The sequence below is a fragment of the Nansenia antarctica genome (genome assembly GCF_963989245.1).
Source record: "Nansenia antarctica genome assembly, chromosome: 6".
In the NCBI taxonomy this organism is placed as follows: domain Eukaryota; kingdom Metazoa; phylum Chordata; class Actinopteri; order Argentiniformes; family Microstomatidae; genus Nansenia; species Nansenia antarctica.
This window is the reverse complement of record NC_137676.1, coordinates 61,833,973-61,857,774: the sequence shown is the minus strand read 5'-3', so window position 1 is coordinate 61,857,774 and position 23,802 is coordinate 61,833,973. Positions and strand designations below refer to the sequence as shown.

Below are 23,802 nucleotides of genomic sequence, written 5' to 3'. Positions count from 1 at the left end.
AAGATCACAATGTGAATATTGTAATTTATCCAATTGTATTGATTTGATGATTATTTTGGCCCTCTCATTCAGATGCCTGTGAGCTCACACTGGACCCAAACACAGCACACAGCACACTCTCTCTGTCTGAGGAGAACAGGAAGGCGACATGGGGGAGAGAGGAGCAGTCGTATCCTGATCACCCAGAGAGATTTAAGGACTTGGGACAGGTGCTGTGTAGAGAGGGTCTGACTGGGTGCTGTTACTGGGAGGTAGAGTGGAGGGGGTGTGGGCCTTATATAGCAGTGACATATAAAGGAATCAGCAGGAGAGGAGGGGGTGATGACTGTGGGTTGGGAGACAATGACAAGTCCTGGAGTCTGTGGTGCTCTGACAGCTCTGACAGTTACTATGCCAGGCACAATAGTAAGACAACTCACATACCTGTGCCCTCCTCTGGCTCCCACAGAGTAGGAGTGTATCTGGACTGGCCGGCCGGCACTCTGTCCTTCTACAGGGTCTCCTCTGACACACTGACCCTCCTGCACACATTCCACTCCACATTCACTGAGCCCCTCTACCCAGGGTTTGGGTTTTGGAAGGATGGATCTTCAGTGACCCTGTGTAAACTAGTCTAAGGGAGATCACACTGAACACCTAAGGCTCAAAGATGTTGGATCATAACATGATGTCATGATGTAGTTTTACACACATCAAGCTTCATACACTCAAACTGTGTGCCTCTGTGTGCAGTGTGTAGGGTGTTATGTGAGGGTATAGTGTGTAGTGTTTAGGGTGTAGTGTGTAGTGTCAGTCCCACTCAGACCACTAGAGGGCAGCAGTACAGGTCCTGTGAGATGGAGGAGTCTCTGACTGGAAAGTCTTCAGGATTGTGTCAGTGTAGGTTTATACTCCTGCCTCAGATCCTATCTGCAGCAGTTGATGAAAACCAGTTGATTATTTGCTCATTGTGAAATATGTGAAAAAGTGCAATAGGCTGACAAAACAGAGGCGTGACATTTTTCTGTATATTATTTTATCACCTTTTATTATTATTATTTTATTTCTGGAAATGCAACTGATTGTGAAATAATCCAGATGAATTATTATATTATCAATCAGACTGGTGATGAACTCTGAGACCCAGAGTCTCTGACCCTGAGGAGAGAGAGTGGATGTGTATAAGAGTTGGTAAAGTTGTGTGTTTGAGTTCAGATGCTGTATTATGGAGCTGTGTGTAAGATAGCAGGGAGTGGATGTGAAGACAGCTCTCCTCCTCTGTCAATACAACATGTACATGTTCTGGAATTCACTTTCCATGTATTTCTGTGCCTGCCTATCTATCCAATGTACATATTTTGCATATATTTCTATATCCATATATTTTCTTGTGTGTCAGTGTAGCTCTTGTGAAGCCTTGCAAGTCCAAATGGACAGACAGAGAGATTTGGGGCAGGTGGTCAGAGAGATCTGGGGCTGGTGGTCAGAGAGATCTGGGGCTGGTGGTCAGAGATATCTGGGGCTGGTGGTCAGAGAGGAGGGTGCCTCTGTGTTTTAGTTGTAATTATTACAATAACTTTATCACCTTCTGCCTCCTCCTTCTCATTCTGACAGAGGCGCCATAGTGGCAGCACTAGTCTACTAGCCTGAACTAGCCCTATAGTCACGTTCCTTCATTTTAATATTATGATGATGATGATGATGATGACGACTGCATCAATATCAATAAAGTGTTTGTGAAACAAAGAACTGTGTGACCTCATGATGATTCTACACATGTCAGAGAGGCATGTCTTGTATTTCTACCTGAACGCAGCCCTGTGCAGGACCATGGACAGCTCCTGATCAGCCCACCTGAAACCACTCAGCAATCACACAGCTGCAGGCAGTGGAGCCTTCAGACAGACAGGCTCGAACCAGCATGGAGCTGGAGTTTTACAGTAGAACAGTAATCATAGAAATAGACCTTGAACAACTTGACATGAAACATCTACGATGAGGAAGATGGATGGAAACCCAGAAGCCCTGGTTACACCTGGTAATATATCTGCAGTATTCAATGTCTTCACTATGAAGTCACGTTTGCAGAGTAGTGTGTCTATGGTTGTGTCTACTGCAGACACTGCTAACAAGCGCTAGAGCTCAGAGAATCTATCCTAGTCGATATGGCGTACACACCTACTCAGAGTAGGAAGGAGTAGAAAGGACATGCTCAGATGTAGAACCAAGCTTCAATGCAGAACCATGTCCATTCTAGCAATTCTGTTGCTATGCTGGGAACCTTTGTAGTGGGTGTGGTCCCCAGCGTGGAGCTGCATGAGGGGTGTGGTCCCCAGCGTGGAGCTGCATGAGGGGTGTGGTCCCCAGCGTGGAGCTGCATGAGGGGAACCTGAGGCAGCTTCTGGGCCTTGCAGCACTGTGTGTGTGTCTGTGTGTATCTATCTATCTGTCTATCTATCTATCTACCACCCTCTCTGTCTGAAGGTCAGGGCATGGAGGACAAGTGAAACTTGAAACATTTCCTTTTTATTTTCTACAGTCATATCAGTAAACAGCTCTGTTGAAAGCTTGATTATAACTGAACTATTGATGCAGTGTTTTTCCATCACTCTGTGTTGGAGACATGACCCTGAGCACAGAGCTAAAGGATGAAGGAGCTCCCATGGATGATGGGAACTGTGGTGACTGTTTCCTCCTTAGTCACCGCGACTGTTGAACTGTAAACTTTAGTTGACTCGTGATACCAACACCGACGACTTCTGTACGTTGCAATCATTTGTTTACTTTAATATAAAAACATGATACACTAAAACAGTTTTGCGTGTGGCAACACGGTCAAAGACTGTGTGCTCACCAGTTCAATCAGTAACACCTGTAGCCTACCGGTGAGCTCACCTATATACCTGTGCACTCCTATGTCCTCACCACTCAGTGGTCAACAGTAAAAATGACATCCAGCACAGACATAATGGCTGCAACAGGAACAATGAGAGCTGGGTTTCAACAACAACAACTAGGACTTGCAGATACAACCATAAAAGTAGAACAACAAATTAAACCAGGACTACAGATTACATTTAATACAATTATAAAACTAGGACTACGGATAAAACTAAGTCTATTGATACAACTAAGACTACAGATTAAACTAGGACTACAGATAATACTATAAAACTAGGGCTACAGATACAAGTAGGAACTATAGATAACACTGTGGCTGTGTGTGGCTATGCCTTGCTCACATAAGAGAATGAAGCTGGGGGGAGGAGGGGGGTCAGGGGTCAGGGTTATGGTCAGGGTCAGGGGTCAGCACAGAGACAGAGATCTGGGGCTGGTGGTCAGAGGATGAGGGGATGTGTATCTAACTCTGTAATTGTACTGATCATTTCCTGTACTTATAACATTCAAGCCTCTTTAGCTAAACCATAGTTTTACTTTTATCCACTTTAAGAACTGATTCCTTGGTGCTCCCAGCTACATGATGGGTGATAAGGAAGTAGAACTGTGGGTGTGGCTACATCTAGATCACATAAGAGATTTGAGCTACTGCCAGTTTCCCTGCCTTCTGCAACCTGACACCTCCTCAGAATTGTTCAGACACGGTATAATTTATTTGGATGAGAAATATCTTGCCCCACCCCTCCCATGGTCACACATTAACAGTTAACTCACCTGATCTGTCCTCCATGTCATCAGTAGAGAAGGTCAGTCTCAGACTAACCTCTCTGTCAGACAGAAGCCATCAGACTGTCTTTAGTCCTGACTGACAGACAGTAGAGAAGTACAGACCACCAATCTAAAACTACCAAATCGATCAGCAGCAAAGCTCTGTTTTCTCTTTACTCTGGAGACGATGGCTGGTGTTGGAGACTGAGGAGTCGAGTATCGAGTCTGTAAGGGGTGACTGGGAATCATGGAGCATGGACATTCTCCTCTGTAACAGCTAAGGGATGAGCTCCAACTTGTATCCACAACCAAGCCAGAAGAACAGAAATGTGAGTAAACTCTCTTGTTGATTAATCATCATATTTAACATGATTGAACTCTGATGGAAATGTTCACTCTGAATGTTGTCGTGATACTGAGCAGTAGAAATCATATGACTGTTTATTGTTCTTGTTGGTAATAATTAACCAGGAAGAGGGTGCTCTGCTGGAAATGTGTACTTGTGTCATGTGAGGTTAGGTTGTATTGTGTGAGCTATGATATTGAGCAGTAAAAGTTGTGTAACTGTATATGGTTCTTGTTGATAATTAACAGTGATGGTCCAGTCTCTCTGGGGAGAGAGAGGAGGGGACCACTGCCTCTAAAAGGAGTCTCTCTGGGGAGAGAGAGGAGGGGACCACTGCCTCTAAAATGAGTCTCTCTGGGGAGAGAGAGGAGGGGACCACTGCCTCTAAAATGAGTCTCTCTGGGGATGTTGAAGCCATGGGGTAAGAGAAGTGTCTCTGGAGGGAATTTATCATGAAGATGATGATATTGATGATGATGATTATAGATACTTCATTTATAACCAGATTAATGTTAGACTTAGTAATGTAGATATGCTGCAGTTCAATGCATACTGTAGCACCAGACAGTGTTTCAACTCTCACTAGAAGGCTTGTCCATGGAGGAGGAGAGTGGATCCTGGAGGGAGATGGCCACTAAAAACCTAAAAGCTACTTACAATACAGATATATTCATCATCTACATCAACGTAATTGAAAATATATATTTATCTGACCCAGGAACTATGTTTAACTTTAATAACATTTACTGATTTTTTGCCAAGCAATTCAACTTGTCAGTCAATTATTAGAATTTTGTATTTTTTGCACAAGGCACAGGGTCGGCCATATTCGGCGCCCTTGGAGCAATTAGGGGTTAAGTGCCTTGCTCAAGGACACATGCAAGCTCCCTCCTGAGGAGGTGATCGAACCAGCGACCTTCTGATTGCTAGCCGGCCACTCAAATCTCTAGACTAGTTACAATGGCCTAAAACAACAATGGGTATATCTCAGTCAGTATACAGTCTGAAACTTGCCCCTTTAATGACTGTGCAAAAGGCTTCTCATAATATGAATTGAATATAGAATCTGATATTATCTACAGAGTGACTATGAAAGTAATCATGATGATCTGATGTCCTGGTTTTGACAGAGTCCAGCAGGAGAGACCAGCCTCACCTGTACCCAGCTGTGTGTCCATGAAGAGTGACCGGTCTATGGGACGTCCACATAACTTCAGAGAAAAACCTCCACATTCTGGTCAAAGGTTTGTTTGATGTTTATTCCTTGTAGTCAATATCCTGACGACTTACAGACACACATTCATATAAACACATGACATAGATAATTTTCTGTTTAACATGTGAGAATGTTGGTGTCTTTGTGTTTGACAGAGTCCAGCAGGAGAGACCAGCCTCACCTGTACCCAGCTGTGTGTCCATGAAGAGTGACTGGTCTATGGACGGTCCAATAGAATTCAGACAAGGAACCGTCACTACTACACAAGGGTAGGTGTAACATGGGGATGTGATGAACTAACTGTGAGACTAGGCCACCTGTTTGTTTCATGAGGTCCTCAGGTAACTATAATGAACTCAGGTTCTACTATCAAGGAGGGAGCATGGGAGTAAGGCCCACAATGCAACAATCATTTATTGTCCAGCTTATAATCACATCATCTTCAGCTCTAGGAGCTCAGCACATATTTATCATTAAAGGCAGAATTTCAATGATAGACACATGTAGATATACTGTAGTTCAATGCATACTTTTAAAAGGTTTAAACTGGAAGAATCACATCGATCATGTGTGCAAGAGATCCATGAAGATGCTTGGTATAATGAGAAGGGTTTGCTCCCTGATCCACTCCTCTGCTCACTTAACCTTGTACTATAGCTTCTTATTTCCTTACATCAACTACTGAAATATAGTCTGGGCTGCTACTTATCCTTCATACCTCAACAAATTACTTGTTATCCAGAAGAGGTTCCTAAGGATGATCTCTCACTCTAACAGATTCGAACCATCTGCACCACTATTTAGGAAATATTCATTATTACCCATTAATAAACTGAATATTTTTCAAACATGCTTATTCATACACAAATTCATCAACAACAAGCAAAATCTTCCTTCTACTTTCCATAGTTTCTTTATTTTCTCATCAGACATCCACTCTTATCCAACAAGATTCAATAATGACCTCCACTTACCTTTCTGTCAAACTTCTAGCCACCAATTCAACATTTGTTATAGAGGTCCGAGAATCTGGAACACCTTGAGCTCGCCACTGAGATCAACACCTCGATCGGCTTTCAGAAAGCAACTGAAAAAATATCTAATTTCGTTATGAGCTGTTCATTTTATATTGTAGTGCTTTTCCCGTTGAAAGGTGGGCAAGATGGAAATCTATGTTTATTTTTTTTACTAATCTTACTATCCTTTTATCTATTTTCAGTTTTCTTTTTTTTGTGTGTTGTGTGTTTGTATGTGCTATCCTACCTTTCTGCCCGATGGATATGATTTTGTTTGTGGTTTCTTTTCTCTTATTGACATGCATTAAGTGTTCCTTGATGTTTATTTGAAACATAGATATTGACGGGAGTGGAACTATGTACAAGCCTTCTGGGCTTCGTTCCCTCCTTGCACAATCTCTTGTGTGCTAAATAAATAAACTAAACTAAAACTAATACTGTAACAACAGACAGTGTTGCAGCTCTCACTAGAAGGCTTGTCCACGGAGGAGGAGAGTGGATCCTGGAGGGAGATGGCCACTAAACACCTAAAAGCTACTTACAATACAGATATATTCATCCAGAACGGCTACATCAATGTAATTTTTTTGTAATATTCATCTGACCCAGGAACTATGTTTAACTTTAAAAGCTTTTTTCTTTTTGTACTGATTTATTGCCATGTAATCAACTTGTCAGTCAATTGTTAGAATTTGGTATTTTTTGCTCTGGGCACATGGTCGGCCATATTCAGCACACCTGGAGCAATTAGGGGTTAAGTGCCTTGCTCAAGGACACATGCAATGAATGAATGAATGAATGAATGAACCTTTATTGTCCCCAATGGGGACATTTTGTTGTCAAACAGCTTAGTTATGGCAGAGCTCCCTCCTGAGGTGGGGATCGAACCAGCAAACCTACGATTGCTAGCCGGCCACTCTAACCTCTAATCATACCTCAGTCAGTCTACAGTAATCTGAATCATGCGCCTTTAATGACTGTCCAAAAGGCTTTTCATATCTACAGAGTGGCTACAGAAGTAAAGCTGATGTTGTGGTTTTGACAGAGTCCAGCAGGAGAGACCAGCCTCACCTGTACCCAGCTGTGTGTCCATGAAGAGTGACCTTTCTATGGGACAACCAATATGCTTCAGACAAGGAACTAGTAAACAAGGGTAGGTGTAACATGGGGATGTGATGAACTAACTGTGAGACTAGGCCACCTGTTGGTTTCATGAGGTCCTCAGGTAACTATAATGAACTCAGGTTCTACTATCAAGGAGGGGGTTATGGGAGTAAGGCCCACAATGCAACAATCATTTATTGTACAGCTTATAATCACATCATCTTCAGCTCTAGGAGCTCAGAGAATTTCAAATGTTAGACTTAGTAATGTAGATATGCTGTAGTTCAATGCATACTGTAGCAACAGACAGTGTTGCAACTCTCACTTGAAGGCTTGTCCACGGAGGAGGAGAGTGGATCCTGGAGGGAGATGGCCACTAAACACCTAAAAGCTACTTATAATACAGATATATTAATATGAACTGACCACACCGTCCACCAATGTTAGTTTTTAAAAAATAATATTTATCTGACCCAGAAACTATGTTTAACTTTAATAACTTAGTTACAATGTCCTAAAACAACAATGGGTTTTTATTCACACCTCAATCAGTAAACAGTAATCTGAAACTTGTCAATACACCTTTAATGACTGTCCAAAAGACTTTTCCTATCTACAGAGTGGCTACAGAAGTAAAGCTGATGTTGTGGTTTTGACAGAGTCCAGCAGGAGAGACCAGCCTCACCTGTACCCAGCTGTGTGTCCAGGGAGAGTGACCTTTCTATGGATCATCCAATACGGTTCAGAGAAAGTCCTCCTTATGGTCAAAGGTTTATTTGATGTTTATTCCTTTTTTTCAATATCCTGACGGCACACAGACACACTCATATGAACACATGACACCCATGTGACAACTCTATGATACTTCCAATACACTTCAGAGGAAGACCTCCTCCTTCTGGTCAAAGGTTAGTTTGAGGTTTAATCCTCATAGTGGTCTATGAGGCTGCCAATAACATTCAGTAGTGGTATACACTCTTAAGTTATTCTGTTTGGGAAACTGGGCCTCATTCACACTTCTCTGGATAAATACATCTGCTTATTTCTTGTTTTTACCCAGAATCCCCAGTGACCAGGTGAAGAGACCAGAGTCAGAGATTCCCAGTGGTCAGTCTGTCCAGCGTCAAAGTGAACTGGCCTCCATATTCAAGGTGAGCTAAAGAGAAAGTATGATATGGAACATGACTTAGTAATCCCCATGCAAAAGTCATTTTTTTCCTGTTTCAATTACATGCCAAAGTCAAGTGATGTTTGTATTCAGTCTCTCTACTGGGTGTGAAGGTTTACCTATTATTAACTATCTCACTCCTCCTTTTTGATCTACATGTTTCAGTTGCTTGAAGACAATGTCATCACTTTAGTAAGAAATCAGCTGAAGAGGTTCAAGAGGCTCATTTCTCAAGACTACCCAGAGTGCATTGAGAGTGAGGGGGAGGAAGAGGAAGATGTCGAAGAAGAGAAGCAGGAGAGCAGTGCCAGAGAGGGGGCTTTGAAGATCACACTGCACGTCCTGAGGAACATGAACCAGAAGGAGCTCGCTGACACACTGGAGAACCGTAAGAGACCTCATATGTTTTCACAGAGAAGTGTTACTGTGCTGAAATATGATTGGAAATATAAACATCACCCGTAATTACTATTTATATCCCTATTTGGTCATTCTTTATATTATGTTACCTCTATAACTTAGTATCTCTTTAATTTCTCCAGTAACATGGTTGGTTGTTTGTGTATAATTGCATAGTAACACAAATGGGATGCGGACTGTTCTTTCCTAGTAGTAATATATCATTCAACTACACTACATACTATATTATTAATTACTATAACAACTTGTTAATTAATACAAAATGTAATTACAATTACTGCAGGTATTGGGTCAACTTAATGTTAAGTGTGCCACAAATATTTTGTTAATTGTTTTGTAAATCAGATGAGCTTGCTGTGGTGTGCCAACATGAACTCAAGTCCACCCTGAAGAAGAAGTTTCAGTGTGTGTTTGAGGGAATAGCTGAGCAAGGCAAGCCAATACTTCTCGATAAGGTCTACACAGAGGTCTACATCACAGAGGGAGGAAGTGGAGAGGTCAGTAATGAACATGAGGTCAGACAGATTGAGACAGCATCCAGGAGACCAGCAACACAGGAGACACCAATCAAATGCACCGACATCTTCAAGCCTTTACCTGGACAAGACAAACCAATCAGAAATGTGCTGACAAAGGGAGTCGCTGGCATTGGAAAAACAGTCTCTACTCAGAAGTTAATTACGGCCTGGGCTGAAGGAGAAGCCAATCAGGATGTCCATTTCATATTTCCACTTCCTTTTCGGGAGCTGAATTTAATGAAAGAGAAGAAACGCAGTTTGAATGAACTTCTTGGTCATTTCTTCATTGAAATAAAAGAATCAGGAATCTCCAACTTTGACAAGTATAAAGTTCTGTTCATCTTTGATGGTCTGGATGAGTGTCGACTTCCTCTAGACTTCCAGAACAACGAGACATGTTGTGATGCCACAGAGTCAACCTCAGTGGACGTGCTGCTGACAAACCTCATCAAGGGGAATCTGCTTCCCTCTGCTCTCATCTGGATAACCTCCCGACCTGCAGCAGCCAATCAGATCCCTCCCGAGTGTGTTGACCAAGTGACAGAGGTACGAGGGTTCAATGACCCACAGAAGGAGGAGTACTTCAAGAAGAGAATCAGTGATGAGAACCTGGCCAGCAGAATCAACACACACATGAAGTCATCAAGGAGCCTCCACATCATGTGCCACATACCAGTGTTCTGTTGGCTCTCAGCTGATGTTCTGGAGAGACTGTTGGGTGGATCAGAGAGAGGAGAGATGCCCAAGACTCTGACACAGATGTACACACATTTCCTGGTATTTCAGACCAAACAGAGGAATGTGAAGTACCTTGGAGACCATGACAGAGATCCACACTGGGATAAAGAGCTAATTCTGTCACTAGGAAAACTGGCCTTCAAACAGCTGGAAAAGGGCAATCTGATCTTTTATGAGGAAGACCTGAAAGATTGTGGCATTGATGTCACAGAAGCCTCAGTGTACTCGGGAGTGTGCACTCAGATCTTCAGAGAGGAGTTTGGGCTGCACAACGTGTTCAGCTTTGTGCATCTGAGCATCCAGGAGTTTCTAGCTGCTTTATATGTGTTCCTCACATTCAACAACAGCAATGAGAATCCACTGGTCAAACAGAAATCCTCACTCTTAAAGCTATGGTCATCACTCAAACCTCTTGTTCACTTACACAAGAGTGCAGTGGACTTGGCCTTACAGAGTGAGAATGGACACCTGGACCTGTTCCTGCGCTTCCTCCTGGGCCTCTCACTGGAGTCCAATCAGAATCTCCTACGAGGCCTTCTGACACAGACAGGAAGCAGCTCACAGACCAATGAGGAAACAGTCAAGTACATCAAGAAGAAGAAGATCAGGGAGAATCCCTCTCCAGAGAGGTGCATCAATCTGTTCCACTGTCTGAATGAGCTGAATGACCATTCTCTAGTGGAGGAGATCCAACACTACCTGAGCTCAGGACGTCTCTCAGAAGACTCACTCTCACCTGCACAGTGGTCAGCTCTGGTCTTTGTGTTGCTGACTTCAGAAGAAGAGCTGGATGTGTTTGACCTGAAGAAATACTCCAGATCAGAGGAGGGTCTTCTGAGGCTGCTTCCAGTGGTCACAGCCTCTAAGACGGCACTGTAAGTAGATGGACAAAATTACTCTAATTAAACGTAAATTAGGACGATCAGGGTTATGAAAATGCATTGTAGAATAGTAATTAGTGAGTAGGCTGCTTGATGAAAAAGACAAAGAAAACCTCTTCATCACAAGTAAAAGTAGCAACACATTCCTTGATTGCCTCCTTTTCATAAAGTGTGGAGATGAGAAGTTAGCTGGCCAGTGAGTTTACAGTTGGTGCAGTTGGAAGGAGCACGCCACTCATCTCAAACTGAAAGCTCAATCCATCTTTTAAGGCATGAAACTTATGTAAACATTATGATTTCGCATTTAAAACGAAGTGAAATGACTAGAAAAGATATTGGTATAGTGAAATGTTAAAATCCTAAAACAGCCCAAGTAAGGGTTTTTTAATGAAAATGTCATTATATCCTGACATGCAACTGGAAATGATAGAACACATCACATAATCTTTCTCTGAGACAAAACTTTTAAAATGAAACTGACTTTTACTTGTATATATTCCTCATTCAGGCTGAATGAATGTCACCTCACAGAGAGATTCTGTGAAGCGTTGACCTCAGCTCTCAGCTCAGACTCCTGCCACCTGAGAGAGCTGGACCTCAGTCATAATGATCTACATGACGGGCAGTTGAAGCTGCTCTCTGCTGGACTGGGGAGTCCACACTGTAAACTACAGACACTGAGGTGAGGTCTCAGACTATTCTTGTTTTCAGACACGTAATTCCAAAGTTTCTGTTACTTTATCATTACCGTATATAGAATTAATGATACTTGAATTGATGATACAGAAAGGTTCAATGATTGAGACAGACAATGTACATTATCTTCCAATTACTATTGTGTGTGTGTGTGTGTGTGTGTGTGTGTGTGTGTGGCATAATAATTAACCTTTATTTGTGTAACAGTTGTCCTGCAAACATTGCAGCTCAAAGTGCTTAGGGTTAGTATAATTATATAATCATAATTTAGTCATTTAAAGGCAATATTAAAAATATGTTTTTTTAGTCTTGACTTTAAAGTATTTGCTGAGGTTGCCTCCCTAATGTAAACTGGCAGTGCATTCCACAATTTGGTTGCATAAAATGAGAATGCAGCCTCACCAAATCTCTTATTTTGTACATGTGGTACACAGAGAAAGCCAGCATCAGAAGACCTGAGAGCTCTATTGGGCTGATATGCTAACAAAATCTCTTCTGCTTGTTTTGGTTAAAACAACTAACCCAATAGCTACCAAATACCTTATACCAGACGTAGAAATCCAGTGACTAAAAATGTATCCATAGTTGCTTGCTCACCATGTATAACTCTCACTCATGAATTCTTGCACCACAGTGATCGTTTGGCTACATGTATATATTTGTATTCCTCATTCAGGCTGAATGGATGTCACCTCACAGAGAGATGCTGTGAAGCGTTGGCCTCAGCTCTCAGCTCAGACTCCTGCCACCTGAGAGAGCTGGATCTCAGTAATAATGATCTACGTGACGGGGGGGTGAAGCTGCTCTCTGCTGGACTGGGGAGTCCACACTGTAAACTACAGACACTGAGGTGAGGTCTTTTGGGGTGTAGAAGCATTGTATCTAGGGCCATTATAATGTACTAGTTTGAATGTTCTTCACATAAATACAATTTGTCTAGCCTTTCAACTGCTAAATTAAGTGGATTTAAAGCTGTAAAGATGTATATAAGAGAGGAACAATCAGATTCTTTACATCAGATGGAGTGACACTATTTCCCCAGGTTGTCAGGCTGTGGAGTCCCAGAGGAAGGCTGTGCTTCTCTGGCTTCAGCTCTGAGGTCTAACCCCTCCCACCTGAGAGACCTGGACCTCAGTTACAATCACCCAGGAGACTCAGGACTGGCGCTGCTCTCTGCTGTACAGAAAGATCCACTCTGTAAACTACAGACACTCAGGTAAAGGCTGAATATGTGGTTGGACGTATCAATGAGATTAATGCACAGTATCTATTTCCCACATGATTGTGAGTGTGTCATCCACTGTATGTTCTTCTGTGGTTGATATAGTGTGGACCATGGTGGGGAGTGCAGGCTCAAACCTGGGCTGATCAAATGTAAGTCATCAACGCTGTAGAGAACAGGACTGTGATATTACTCAAGAATCAGGATACAGCAGAGTTCAAACAGAGCATCAGTATTGTATTCATATGTAAACCAAAAATATTAGTTAATGTGATTTTATTGTATCCCTTGTATCACATTGTGAATATTGTAATTCATCCAATTGTATTGATTTGATTATTATTTTGGCCCTCTCAATCAGATGCCTGTGAGCTCACACTGGACCCAAACACAGCACACAGAAACCTCTCTCTGTCTGAGGAGAACAGAAAGCTGACACAGGGGAGAGAGGAGCAGCCGTATCCTGATCACCCAGAGAGATTTAAGTACTGGCCACAGGTGCTGTGTCGACAGGGTCTGACTGGGCGCTGTTACTGGGAGGTAGAGTGGAGGGGGCAGTATAGGGCTGATATAGGAGTGACATATAAAGGAATCAGCAGGAGAGGGAAGGGTAATGACTGTGGGTTGGGATACAATGACAAGTCCTGGTGTCTGTGGTGCTCTGACAGCTCTGACAGTTACTCTGCCAGGCACAATAATAAGACAACTTTCATACCTGTCCCCTACTCTGGCTCCCACAGAGTAGGAGTGTATCTGGACTGGCCGGCCGGCACTCTGTCCTTCTACAGGGTCTCCTCTGACGCACTGACCCTCCTGCACACATTCCACTCCACATTCACTGAGCCCCTCTACCCAGGGTTTGGGTTTTGGAACTATAGATCTTCAGTGACCCTGTGTAAACTAGTCTAAGGGAGATCACACTGAACACCTAAGGCTCAAACATGATGTCTTAAACACATCAAGCTTCATACACTCAAACTCAAAGGTTGTGATTTTCCACTAAGATCAATCCTACACACATGCACTTGGACAGTGGTGTGTTTTTTACCTGAGATGTTGGATGTACAGATGTTCTCCCCTGTGTCTAGTGTGCAGTGTGTAGGGTGTTATGTGCAGTGCTTAGGGTGTAGTGTTTAGGGTGTATTGTGCAGTGTGTAGTGTCTAGGGTGCAGTGTGTAGTGTGTAGGGTGTAGTATCAGTGTATCAGTGTAGCTCTTGTGATGAGTAGCCCTGCCTGAGACCTGTCTGCCCAAATGTCTTCCTGGGACCACAAGGACGTCCTCTTGGGTTAATGGCAGAATCTTGGGTCATCCAGGGCAGAGGTCCCCAGTTTGAGCCCTGCTGGTTACATCAGTCCCACTCTGACCACTAGAGGGCAGCAGTGTATGTACATAAGAGTTAGTCACATTGGGTATTTGAGCTATGATGCTGTATTACGTAGCTATGTGTCCTCTGTGTGTCGTGTCAGTCCCACACTGACCACTAGAGGGCAGCAGTACAGGTCCTGTGAGATGGAGGAGTCTCTGACTGTAAAGTCTTCAGGACTGTGTCAGTGTAGGTTTATACTCCTGCCTCAGATCCTGTCTGCAGAAGTTGATGACAACCAGTTGGTTATTTGCTCATTGTGTAAAAGTATGATAAAGTGCAATAGACTGACAAAACAGAGGTGTGGAAATGTTCTGAAATTCACTTTCCATGTATTTCTGTACCTGTCTATCTATCCAATGTACATATTTTGAATATATTTCTATAAACATATATTTTCTCGTGTGTGTCAGTGTAGCTCTTGTGATGTCCAAATGGACAGACAGTGAGATCTGGGGCTGGTGGTCAGAGAGATCTGGGGCTGGTGGTCAGAGAGATCTGGGTCTGGTGGTCAGAGAGGATGGTGTGTTTTAGTTGTAATTATTACAATAACAGTATCACCTTCTGCCTCCTCCTTCTCATTCTGACAGAGGCGCCATAGTGGCAGCACTAGTCTACTAGCCTGAACTAGCCCTATAGTCAAGTTCCTCATTTTTAATATGATGATGATGATGACTGTGTCAATATCAATAAAGTGTTTGTGAAACAAAGTACTGTGTGACTTCATGATGACTCTACACATGTCAGAGAGGCATGTCTTGTTCTATGTGATGTATTTCTATCTGAACGCAGCCCTGTGCAGGACCATGGACAGCTCGTGATCAGCCCACCTGAAACCACTCAGCAATCACACAGCTGCAGGCAGTGGAGCCTTCAGACAGACAGGCTCGAACCAGCATGGAGCTGGAGTTTTACAGTAGAACAGTTATCATAGAAATAGACCTTGAACAACTTGACATGAAACATCTACGATGAGGAAGATGGATGGAGACCCAGAAGCCCTGGTTACACGTGGTAGGTATCCTGATTGATGTGTGTCAGATATGAAAATATCTGCAGTATGGAATGTCTTCACTATGATGTCACACGTGCAGAGTAGTGTGTCTATGGTTGTGTCTACTGAAGACACTGCTAACAAGCACAAGAGCTCAGAGAATCTATCCTAGCTGATATGGCGTACGCACCTACTCAGAGTAGGAAGGACAAGCTCGGCCCATCACAGGGGAAAGAGGAGAGGGAGGTGTGGCCTCCCTCTATACACGCAGCTCTCTACTTCACGTTGTACAGCCAATGGGAGGCCTTGACCAAGTCAGTTACATGAACTGTTAGAACTGTTGGTGAATATTTATTTTTCTGTTCTGTGCGGCCTCGTACCTCGTACCTACGACCGAATCACAGCCGTGCTGATATTCAGTATAACATCACTCCCCCAGAGACTGGTGAATCAGTGCCCTATACTGTATGTGCATCATAAGGTGATACAATGTGGACAAACAGGTTCATACAGGGAAGAAGAGTGTCTGAAATATGTTTGATTGTCATCAACAAATACCAACTGTAGAGAAGTTGATAGAAGTGGGAGGTGCATCAGTGCCCCAGGTGATGAGGTGATACAATGTGGACTAACTAGTTCATACAGGGAAGAGCTGCATCAGTGAGGAAGACAGAGACAGAGAGCAGAGCTGAGCACTGAGGTGGGAGACAGACCACAACCGTAAGTTGCTGTCTTTCATTGTTTTTCACTGTCCAGTAAGATTAGGATGAACTCACATGTCTTTGTGTCATCTCACAGAATGATGTAGCCCAAACATATTACGCTAGCCAGCATTCTGTGACCAGCTTGTGAATGAAGCCTCAACCTGGTTTTGTCCATATGACTGTGATCTAGTAGGTTCAACTACATGAGGCCCTACATAATAATAGATAAGAAATATAGCGGCAAGCACTTAAGGGTGCAAGAGATTTATTAGGCTAACAATGACTGACACAGCCCAATTTGTATATGTCATCATTTATGGTACATATTAATTAGCATGATGCTGTGTATTTTGTATGATCATGTATGAACTTGTCCTAACCTTTGCAGGGACTGGTACAAGCATACTATGTAACAATTTCAGTTTTTTCAATCATATTTGCGTTTCATAAAAAGTAAAATGTTAAAAATGACCGATAAGAAGTGGTTAAAAATAACTGGAAATGCAGATAATTGAGTGTCATGTTTTTCATCCGATCATGTTGGAATGTGGTACACATTTGTCTTGACGCTCACCAAGTTTCACATTCATTTGCAATTTTCCTGAGTTAAGGTGCTGATTATTTACCATGTAGCGTGATCATTTTCTGACATACTTACTTAGAGGTAAAGCTTCATGTCGATGAATAGCAGAATAGCCGTCTTTTCAGTTTTATAGCGTTTTATATGTTTGTCTTGAGGAGGCAGGTCAGCGTCTCTCGGACAAACCGTTCAAAAGTTACAGCCTCACAATGTTGAAGAATTCAACATGTGGTTCTAGCGCCCCCTTCTGGAATTTTGGCTTCAGAATTGGTGTTGACTGGGTCCTACAGGTGCCTGCCAAAAAGCAAAAGTTACCAATATTTGAGGAAGTCATGGCCATTTTTCATGAAAACAGAACAGGGCTGAATAACCAACAGTTACAATAGGGCGATGCCCACTGTGTGGGCTTGCACCCTAATGACTGTCTAGACTAGTCAACAGTTTTTACACAGGTCACTATTGACCAATCAACAGAGCTGTAAGACTGACAGAAAGACTGTGAGTGTTGAATACACTCCCATATGAAGGGTCAATTTGTTGGCTTACTGTATGTTGCTATCTGTATGGAACTACAGATAAGAATTAGGTCATGAGCTAACTCTGGCACATTTACATTGATGTGGAAACTGATTTGTTGATTAATGTGCACTGTCCCTGGTAAATGAATACATGTTTTATTTTGTTTACATAAAGATTGGGTTGTGTAATGGAAGTTAACTTTTATCTTTGATTTCATTTGACATTTATTCAATCTGTAAGTGAAGATCCAACTAAAAGATCCACATTTTAGTAGAGCTACCTTCCTCATTCTCTGAACAGTGATGGACACAGGAATGTACACACTCAGTCTCACCGGAGCTACGCTGATGTGGGTGATACAATCTGGCTTCTTATCTTACAGGGAAATCAAACCGGGAGGGGAGAGAGAGAGAGAGAGAGAGAGAGAGAGAGAGAGAGAGAGAGAGTTATGTTCTAATGTGGGGAGAGAGAGAGAGAGAGAGAGAGAGAGAGAGAGTTATGTTCTAATGTGGGGAGAGAGAGAGAGTTATGTTCTAATGTGGGGAGAGAGAGAGAGAGAGAGAGAGAAATTGGTTCATCAGGAAAGAGAGTGAACTGCACAGAAGCTTGACAGAAGTAGGAGGTGCATCAGTAGACAAACAGGTTCATACAAAGAAGAAGAGCGTCAGACAGACAGGCAGACAGAGACATTGTAAGTATCCCTTGTTAGCTTCAGGAGAGAGAGAGATACTGTATACAGTGTCAGCAGCATTCATGTCCCTTTCCTCCCTCTGTTAAGCCCCATACTGTGGTTTCTCACTTCACTGTTTTTAACTTTTGTCTCCTTTGTTTATAGCAAGAGGTCATTTGAGGAGAGAAGAGAGATGCGGGGACCACTGCTGCTAGAATGAGTCTCTCTGGGGAGAGAGAGGAGGGGACCACTGCCTCTAAAATGAGTCTCTCTGGGGAGAGAGAGGAGGGGACCACTGCCTCTAAAATGAGTCTCTTTGGGGATGTTGAAGCCATGGGGTAAGAGAAGAGTCTCTGGAGAATATTTATGATGATGATGATGATGATGTTGATGATAGCGGCTTCATTCATAACCAGATTAATGTTAGACTTATTAAAGTAGATATACTATAGTTGAATGCGTACTGTAGCAACAGACCGGGTTGCAACTCTCACTAGAAGGCTTGTCCACGGAGGAGGAGAGTGGATCCTGGAGGGAGATGGCCACTAAACACCTAAAAGCTTCTTACAATACAAATATATTAATTTGGACTGGCCACACCGTCCCCACTCTCCTCCTCCCAGCGCACCCCAACCCTCCATCATAATGGGGATCACCTGAATGAAACAAAGACAGGTTCATTAACACTCTGTCCTTCACAATAGAACTCTCCTGTGTAACTGACTCTAGGAGCTCTGCTCATATGGTATATTTAAAACACAACTCTACCTTGTTATCCAGGGTCCAGCAGGAGAGACCAGCCTCACCTGTACCCAGCTGTGTGTCCATGAAGAGTGACAACTCTATGAATCTTCCAACACACTTCAGAGAAAGACCCCCTCGTTCTGGTCAAAGGTCAGTTTGAGGTTTAATCACCATAGTGGTCTTTGACGCTGCCAATAACATTCAGTAATGGTATACACTCTTAACTTATTCTATTTGGGAAACTGGGCCTCATTCACACTTCTCTGGATAAAGACATCTGCTTATTTGTTGTTTTTACCCAGAATCCCCAGTGACCAGGTGGAGAGACCAGAGTCAGAGATTCCCAGTGGTCAGTCTGTCCAGCGTCAAAGTGAACTGGCCTCCATATTCACGGTGAGCTAAAGAGAAAGTATGACAAGGAACATGGCTAAGTAATAACAAAAGTTTTTTTTTTCTTGATTCAATTGCATGCCAAAGTCAAGTGATGTGATGTTTGTATTCAGTCTCTATACTGGGTGTAAAGGTTTACCTATTATTAACTATCTCACTCCTCCTTTTTAATCTAAATGTTTCAGTTGCTTGAAGACAATGTCATCACTTTAGTGAGAAATCAGCTGAAGAGGTTCAAGAGGCTTATTTCTCAAAACTACCCAGAGTGCCTTGAGAGTGAGGGGGAGAAAGAGGAAGATGTCGAAGAAGAGAAGCAGGAGAGCAGTGCCAGAGAGGGGGCTCTGAAGATCACACTGCACGTCCTGAGGAACATGAACCAGAAGGAGTTCGCTGACACACTGGAGAAACGTAAGAGACCTCATATGTTTTCACAGAGAAGTGTTACTGGGCTGAAATATTATTGGAAATATAAACACCACTAACTGTAATTACTATGTACTGTATATCCCTATTTGGTCAATCTTTATATTGTGTTGCCTCTATAACTTAGTATCTCTGTAATTACAGCAGTAACAACATTTGGTTGTTTGTGTATAATTGCATAGTAACAGGTTTGGACAGTTTCCTATATCTTTCAACTACACTACATACTATGTAATTAATTACTATATAACAACTTGTTTATTAAAAACGAATGTATTTAAACAATGTAATAACAGTTACTGCAGGTATTGGGTCAACTTAATGTAAAGTGTGCCACAAATATCTTGTTAATCTTTTTGACATTCAGATGAGCTCGCTGTGGTGTGCCAACATGAACTCAAGTCCACCCTGAAGAAGAAGTTTCAGTGTGTGTTTGAGGGAATAGCTGAGCAAGGCAAGCCAATACTTCTCGATAAGGTCTACACAGAGGTCTACATCACAGAGGGAGGAAGTGGAGAGGTCAATAATGAACATGAGGTCAGACAGATTGAGACAGCATCCAGGAGACCAGCAATGCAGGAGACACCAATCAAATGCACCGACATCTTCAAGCCTTTACCTGGACAAGACAAACCAAACAGAAGTGTGCTGACAAAGGGAGTCGCTGGTATTGGAAAAACAGTCTCTACTCAGAAGGTCATTACGGGATGGGCTGAAGGAGAAACCAATCAGGATGTCCAGTTCATATTTCCACTTCCTTTTCGTGAGCTGAATTTAATGAAAGAGAAGAAACGCAGTTTGAATGAACTTCTTGGTCATTTCTTCATTGAAATAAAAGAATCAGGAATCACCAACTTTGACAAGTATAAAGTTCTGTTCATCTTTGATGGTCTGGATGAGTGTCGACTTCCTCTAGACTTCCAGAACAACGAGACATGTTGTGATGCCACAGAGTCAACCTCAGTGGACGTGCTGCTGACAAACCTCATCAAGGGGAATCTGCTTCCCTCTGCTCTCATCTGGATAACCTCCCGTCCTGCAGCAGCCAATCAGATCCCTCCTGAGTGTGTTGACCGGGTGACGGAGGTACGAGGGTTCAACGACCCACAGAAGGAGGAGTACTTCAGGAAGAGAATCAGTGATGAGAACCTGGCCAGCAGAATCAACACACACATGAAGTCATCAAGAAGCCTCCACATCATGTGCCACATACCAGTGTTCTGTTGGCTCTCAGCTGATGTTCTGGAGAGACTGTTGGGTGGATCAGAGAGAGGAGAGATGCCCAAGACTCTGACACAGATGTACACACACTTCCTGGTGTTTCAGACCAAACAGAGGAATGTGAAGTACCTTGGAGTCCATGACAGAGATCCACACTGGGATAAAGAGCTAATTCTGTCACTGGGAAAACTGGCCTTCAAACAGCTGGAAAAGGGCAATCTGATTTTCTATGAGGAAGACCTGAGAGAGTGTGGCATTGACGTCAGAGAAGCCTCAGTGTACTCGGGAGTGTGCACTCAGATCTTCAGAGAGGAGTGTGGGCTGCACAACGTGTTCAGCTTTGTGCATCTGAGCATCCAGGAGTTTCTAGCTGCTTTATATGTGTTCCTCACATTCAACAACAGCAATGAGAATTCACTGGTCAAACAGAAATCCTCACACTGGAAGCTATGGTCATCACTTACACGCAAGCCTCTAGTCGACTTACACAAGAGTGCAGTGGACATGGCCTTACAGAGTGAGAATGGACACCTGGACTTGTTCCTGCGCTTCCTCCTGGGCCTCTCACTGGAGTCCAATCAGAATCTCCTACGAGGCCTTCTGACACAGACAGGAAGCAGCTCACAGACCAATAAGGAAACAGTCAAGTACATCAAGAAGAAGATCAGGGAGAATCCCTCTCCAGAGAGGTGCATCAATCTGTTCCACTGTCTGAATGAGATGAATGACCATTCTCTAGTGGAGGAGATCCAAAGCTACCTGAGCTCAGGACGTCTCTCAGAAGCCCAACTCTCACCTGCACAGTGGTCAGCTCTGGTCTTTGTGTTGCTGACTTCAGAAGAGGAGCTGGATGTGTTTGACCTGAAGAAATACTCCAGATCAGAGGAGGGTCTTCTGAGGCTGCTGCCAGTGCTCACAGCCTCTAAGACGGCACTGTAAGTAGATGGACAAAATTACTCTAATTAAACGTAAATTAAGACGATCAGGCTTATGAAAATGCATTGTAGAATAGTAATTAGTGAGTAGGCTGCTTGATGAAAAATACAAAGAAAACCTCTTCATCACAAGCAAAAGTAACAACACATTCCTTGATTGCCTCCTTTTCATTCATACTTAGTTGACACACAAAAATGTATTATGTATATAATTGTACACAAAGCAAACAATACTAATTCATGCAAGAGTCAAAGTGACTTTATGCTGATCACTTATTATTATTTACGGATTAAACAGAAGAAATTGCAATCCAGTCGCGGTACCCCGGATAATCACACCGCAGATCAAATCTTTTTGTCTGACATTAAGTAAAACATAGCTAGCTGGTTAGCTGTGTTCACAGTTCAGCTAATGAGTTTGTCAGCTTTATTTTATCTAAAGTGTAGAGATGAGAAGTTAGCTGGCCAGTGAGTTTACAGTTGGTGCAGTTGGAAGGAGCAGGCCACTCATCTCAAACTGAAAGCTCAATCCATCTTTTAAGGCATGAAACGTATGTAAACATTATGATTTCAGCTTTAAAACTAAGTGAAATGACTAGAAAACATATTGGTCTAGTGAAATGTTAAAATCCTAAAACAGCCCATATAAGGGTTTTTGAGGGAAATGTCATTTTATCCTAATTAGGTGCGGTGACATTTTTTCTCAATGACTTGTATTCATTCCTCATTCAGGCTGAATGGATGTCACCTCACAGAGAGATGCTGTGAAGCGTTGGCCTCAGCTCTCAGCTCAGACTCCTGCCACCTGAGAGAGCTGGACCTCAGTCATAATGATCTACGTGGCCGGGGGGTGAAGCTGCTCTCTGCTGGACTGGGGAGTCCACACTGTAAACTACAGACACTGAGGTGAGGTCTTTTGGGGTGTAGAAGCATTGTATGTAGGGCCATTATAATGTACTAGTTTGAATGTTCTTCACTTAAATACAATGTGTCTAGCCTCTTAACTGCTTAATTAAGAGGAGTTAAAGCTGTAAAGATGTACATTAGAGAGGAACAATCAGATTCAGATGGAGTGACACTATTTCCCCAGGTTGTCATTCTGTGGAGTCCCAGAGGAAGGCTGTGCTTCTCTGGCTTCAGCTCTGAGGTCTAACCCCTCCCACCTGAGAGAGCTGGATCTCAGCTACAATCACCCAGGAGACTCAGGACTGGCGCTGCTCACTGCTCTACAGAAAGATCCACTCTGTAAACTACAGACACTCAGGTAAAGCTGAATATGTGGCTGGACGCATTAATGACATTAATGCACAGTATCTATTTCCCACATGATTGTGTGAGTGTCATCCAACCACTGTATGTTCTTCTTTTTTTTCTTTTCTTTTTTTTTTTCTGCTTGCAGCTTCAACGAGCCGCAACGAGATCTCGTGGCCAGATCTCGCTCTACAAGAATTTATCATATCTCACGCAACGACCAGGCTTAAAGGCAGATGTCTGGGTGCATTTTGGATGTAAAAATGATGACGATAGAGATGAGCAGGACAAAAGCAAAGCCATATGCAAGCTGTGCGCAGTGGAGGTTAAATTTAGTGGAAACACCACAAATCTACGGAACCACTTATTGAGGCATCACCCTGACGTGAAACATGGAAAAGCGGATCCGAAACAAGCCTCGCTGATAAAGACGTTTGGTTGCAAATTACAATCAAATTCTCCGCGTGCCCAACACATTACTACAGCGTCGTCAGTGTCGTCAGTGTACTCGAACCACGCTACGTGTTACCGACACGCAAACAATTGAGTGAAGTGATAGTCCCAGACATGTCCGCGCAGGTGAAACGTGACATCGCAACTTCACTCCAGCCAGCAGAGAGAGTTGCCATAACGTGTGACAGCTGGACATCCAGAGCAATGGACTCGTACCTGACAATCACTTGCCACTTTATCAGCGAGGCTTGTTTCGGATCCTCTTTTCCATGTTTCACGTCAGGGTGATGCCTCAATAAGTGGTTCCGTAGATTTGTGGTCTTTCCACTAACTTATTGTTACTGTATACTACAGTATTTTAATAATCATTGATTTTCCAATTATGTTTATTCCTGAATAAAATCTTCCAATCTCCAAAAAGTGAGAAAGCAGTAATGAAGGGCTTTAGTTTCATGGACATTATGGTTTACAATGTGTTTTTTTGTTCCCCAAAATACCCTCATCTATTGCACTATTTTCGTTTGAGTTTTGCACATTTTTATTTTGTATATATATATATATATATATATATATATATATATAT

The 23,802-nt window shown here is 42.8% G+C and overlaps 1 protein-coding gene across 1 annotated transcript in view; it reads left to right on the top strand.

Annotated features, from left to right (window-relative positions):
• The window catches only part of LOC308160792 (uncharacterized protein), a gene marked incomplete at both ends in the record, with an annotated part of 85,501 nt that overhangs the window by 13,319 nt on the left and 48,380 nt on the right, over positions 1-23,802 (top strand). The window contains 18 exons of the mRNA XM_080534729.1: positions 449-603; positions 2,316-2,397; positions 5,363-5,476; positions 8,388-8,478; positions 8,661-8,883; positions 9,261-11,046; positions 11,561-11,734; positions 12,425-12,598; positions 12,791-12,964; positions 13,076-13,122; positions 13,332-13,873; positions 14,457-14,476; positions 18,583-18,696; positions 18,849-18,939; positions 19,122-19,344; positions 19,721-21,515; positions 22,248-22,421; positions 22,606-22,779. Of these exons, the coding sequence (XP_080390855.1) occupies positions 449-603; positions 2,316-2,397; positions 5,363-5,476; positions 8,388-8,478; positions 8,661-8,883; positions 9,261-11,046; positions 11,561-11,734; positions 12,425-12,598; positions 12,791-12,964; positions 13,076-13,122; positions 13,332-13,873; positions 14,457-14,476; positions 18,583-18,696; positions 18,849-18,939; positions 19,122-19,344; positions 19,721-21,515; positions 22,248-22,421; positions 22,606-22,779 (6,153 nt within the window). The remainder of the gene's footprint in view (positions 1-448; positions 604-2,315; positions 2,398-5,362; positions 5,477-8,387; positions 8,479-8,660; positions 8,884-9,260; positions 11,047-11,560; positions 11,735-12,424; positions 12,599-12,790; positions 12,965-13,075; positions 13,123-13,331; positions 13,874-14,456; positions 14,477-18,582; positions 18,697-18,848; positions 18,940-19,121; positions 19,345-19,720; positions 21,516-22,247; positions 22,422-22,605; positions 22,780-23,802) is intronic.